Source organism: Priapulus caudatus, unplaced genomic scaffold (assembly GCF_000485595.1).
Source record: "Priapulus caudatus unplaced genomic scaffold, Priapulus_caudatus-5.0.1 Scaffold435, whole genome shotgun sequence".
Taxonomy (NCBI): domain Eukaryota; kingdom Metazoa; phylum Priapulida; class Priapulimorpha; order Priapulimorphida; family Priapulidae; genus Priapulus; species Priapulus caudatus.
In genome coordinates, this window is record NW_014577496.1 from 65,497 (window position 1) to 66,804 (window position 1,308).

The window sequence follows — 1,308 nt, forward strand, 5'->3', positions numbered from 1 at the left end:
AGAGAGAGAGAGAGAGAGAGAGAGAGAGAGAGAGAGAGAGAGAGAGAGAAAGCGCGTACGTTTAATGACATTTTTGAATACATTGGTTTATTTATTTTTTCTTATTTGTTTATTTTATCTATTTAATTTATTATGAATTTGTTATACATAATAACATGACATTATCATTCACATTACATTCTGTTGCCAGACCCTTGAGTTCGTCTAAAAGCACTGAACGGAACGGATCCACGAGTAAAGGCGTAAATCGGACGTATATACATGCGGTCAAGAGCTAATAATAGGTATTATTAGCTCTTGATGCGGTTTCTATACGGCATCAAGGCCGCAAACTCTGATCGACCTCCTTGCGTGGCAAAGGACAGCACGAATAAAATAGTCGCCAATAAAAACTTTCGCGCCATCAGCAGAAGTGCGTGCGTCACAGTCGTGTGGTAGTCGCAGGTGACCGCACGAGGGCGCGCGCGCCGCAGTGGTGTGGTGGTCGCATGTGACCGTACGGGGGCGCGCGCGTCGGCGTTCGGCGCGGGCAAGTTTGCCCAAGGCGAGGCAATTAGCGAAGGTCACAACAAGCGGCGCTTTCACCGAGGCCACCACCACCACCACGGCCACAGACGGCGGCGGTGCAGACGCGTGCGTGCTGGAGCCTTGAGCCCGAGTGCTTGTGTCCCCGAGGGCTCTTTAGCAATAACAACTAACGCAAATTGGCCTCATTTCGTCTCGAGCTTTTTAGCTCGCCGCTGCTTTTATTTCGGGAGACGTCGGGGAACGCGGCGACTACAGATGGCTATCTAGAGGTGCATCTAAACACCCCCTCACCCACACACACCCGATGGCTATCTAGAGGCACATCTAAACCCCCCTCACCCTCACCCACCGATGTATCAAGAGAGGCGAGAGTACTGCGTCCAGCATTTGGCTTCTTTCGCTTTTCTTCCAAGGGCTTACGCTCTGACACCACCGCTACTTGTAGTACTGGGAGAGACAGGCGCCAGCCATAGCTTAGAGGCACCTCGGCAACGCAACACACTGCTGCTTTGCAGTTTCACGTTGCTTTGCTTGGAGCGTCTTACGTGAATGTAAACGAATACCTGTGTTAGAGTTATGCGGTAGAATGCTGCCGGTGTCCGAGGGGGTTAGGCGGGAGCGGGAGCGGGGGAGGGGGATTCTTTTTCGCTACAGTAACTTCGGACCTAGAGTGATGTGTGTGCATGTGTGTGTGTGTGTGTGTGTGTGTGTGTGTGTGTGTGTGTGTGTGTGTGTGTGTGTGTGTGTCGTGTGTGTGTGTGTGTGTGTGTGTGTGTGTGT

At 51.4% G+C, this 1,308-nt stretch overlaps 1 protein-coding gene across 1 annotated transcript in view; it reads right to left on the reverse strand.

Annotated features, from left to right (window-relative positions):
• The window catches only part of LOC106810351 (sodium-dependent serotonin transporter-like), a 42,318-nt gene that overhangs the window by 23,301 nt on the left and 17,709 nt on the right, over nt 1-1,308 (reverse strand). Inside the window, exon 3 of the mRNA XM_014813667.1 lies at nt 156-213. Within this exon, the coding sequence (XP_014669153.1) occupies nt 156-213 (58 nt within the window). The remainder of the gene's footprint in view (nt 1-155; nt 214-1,308) is intronic.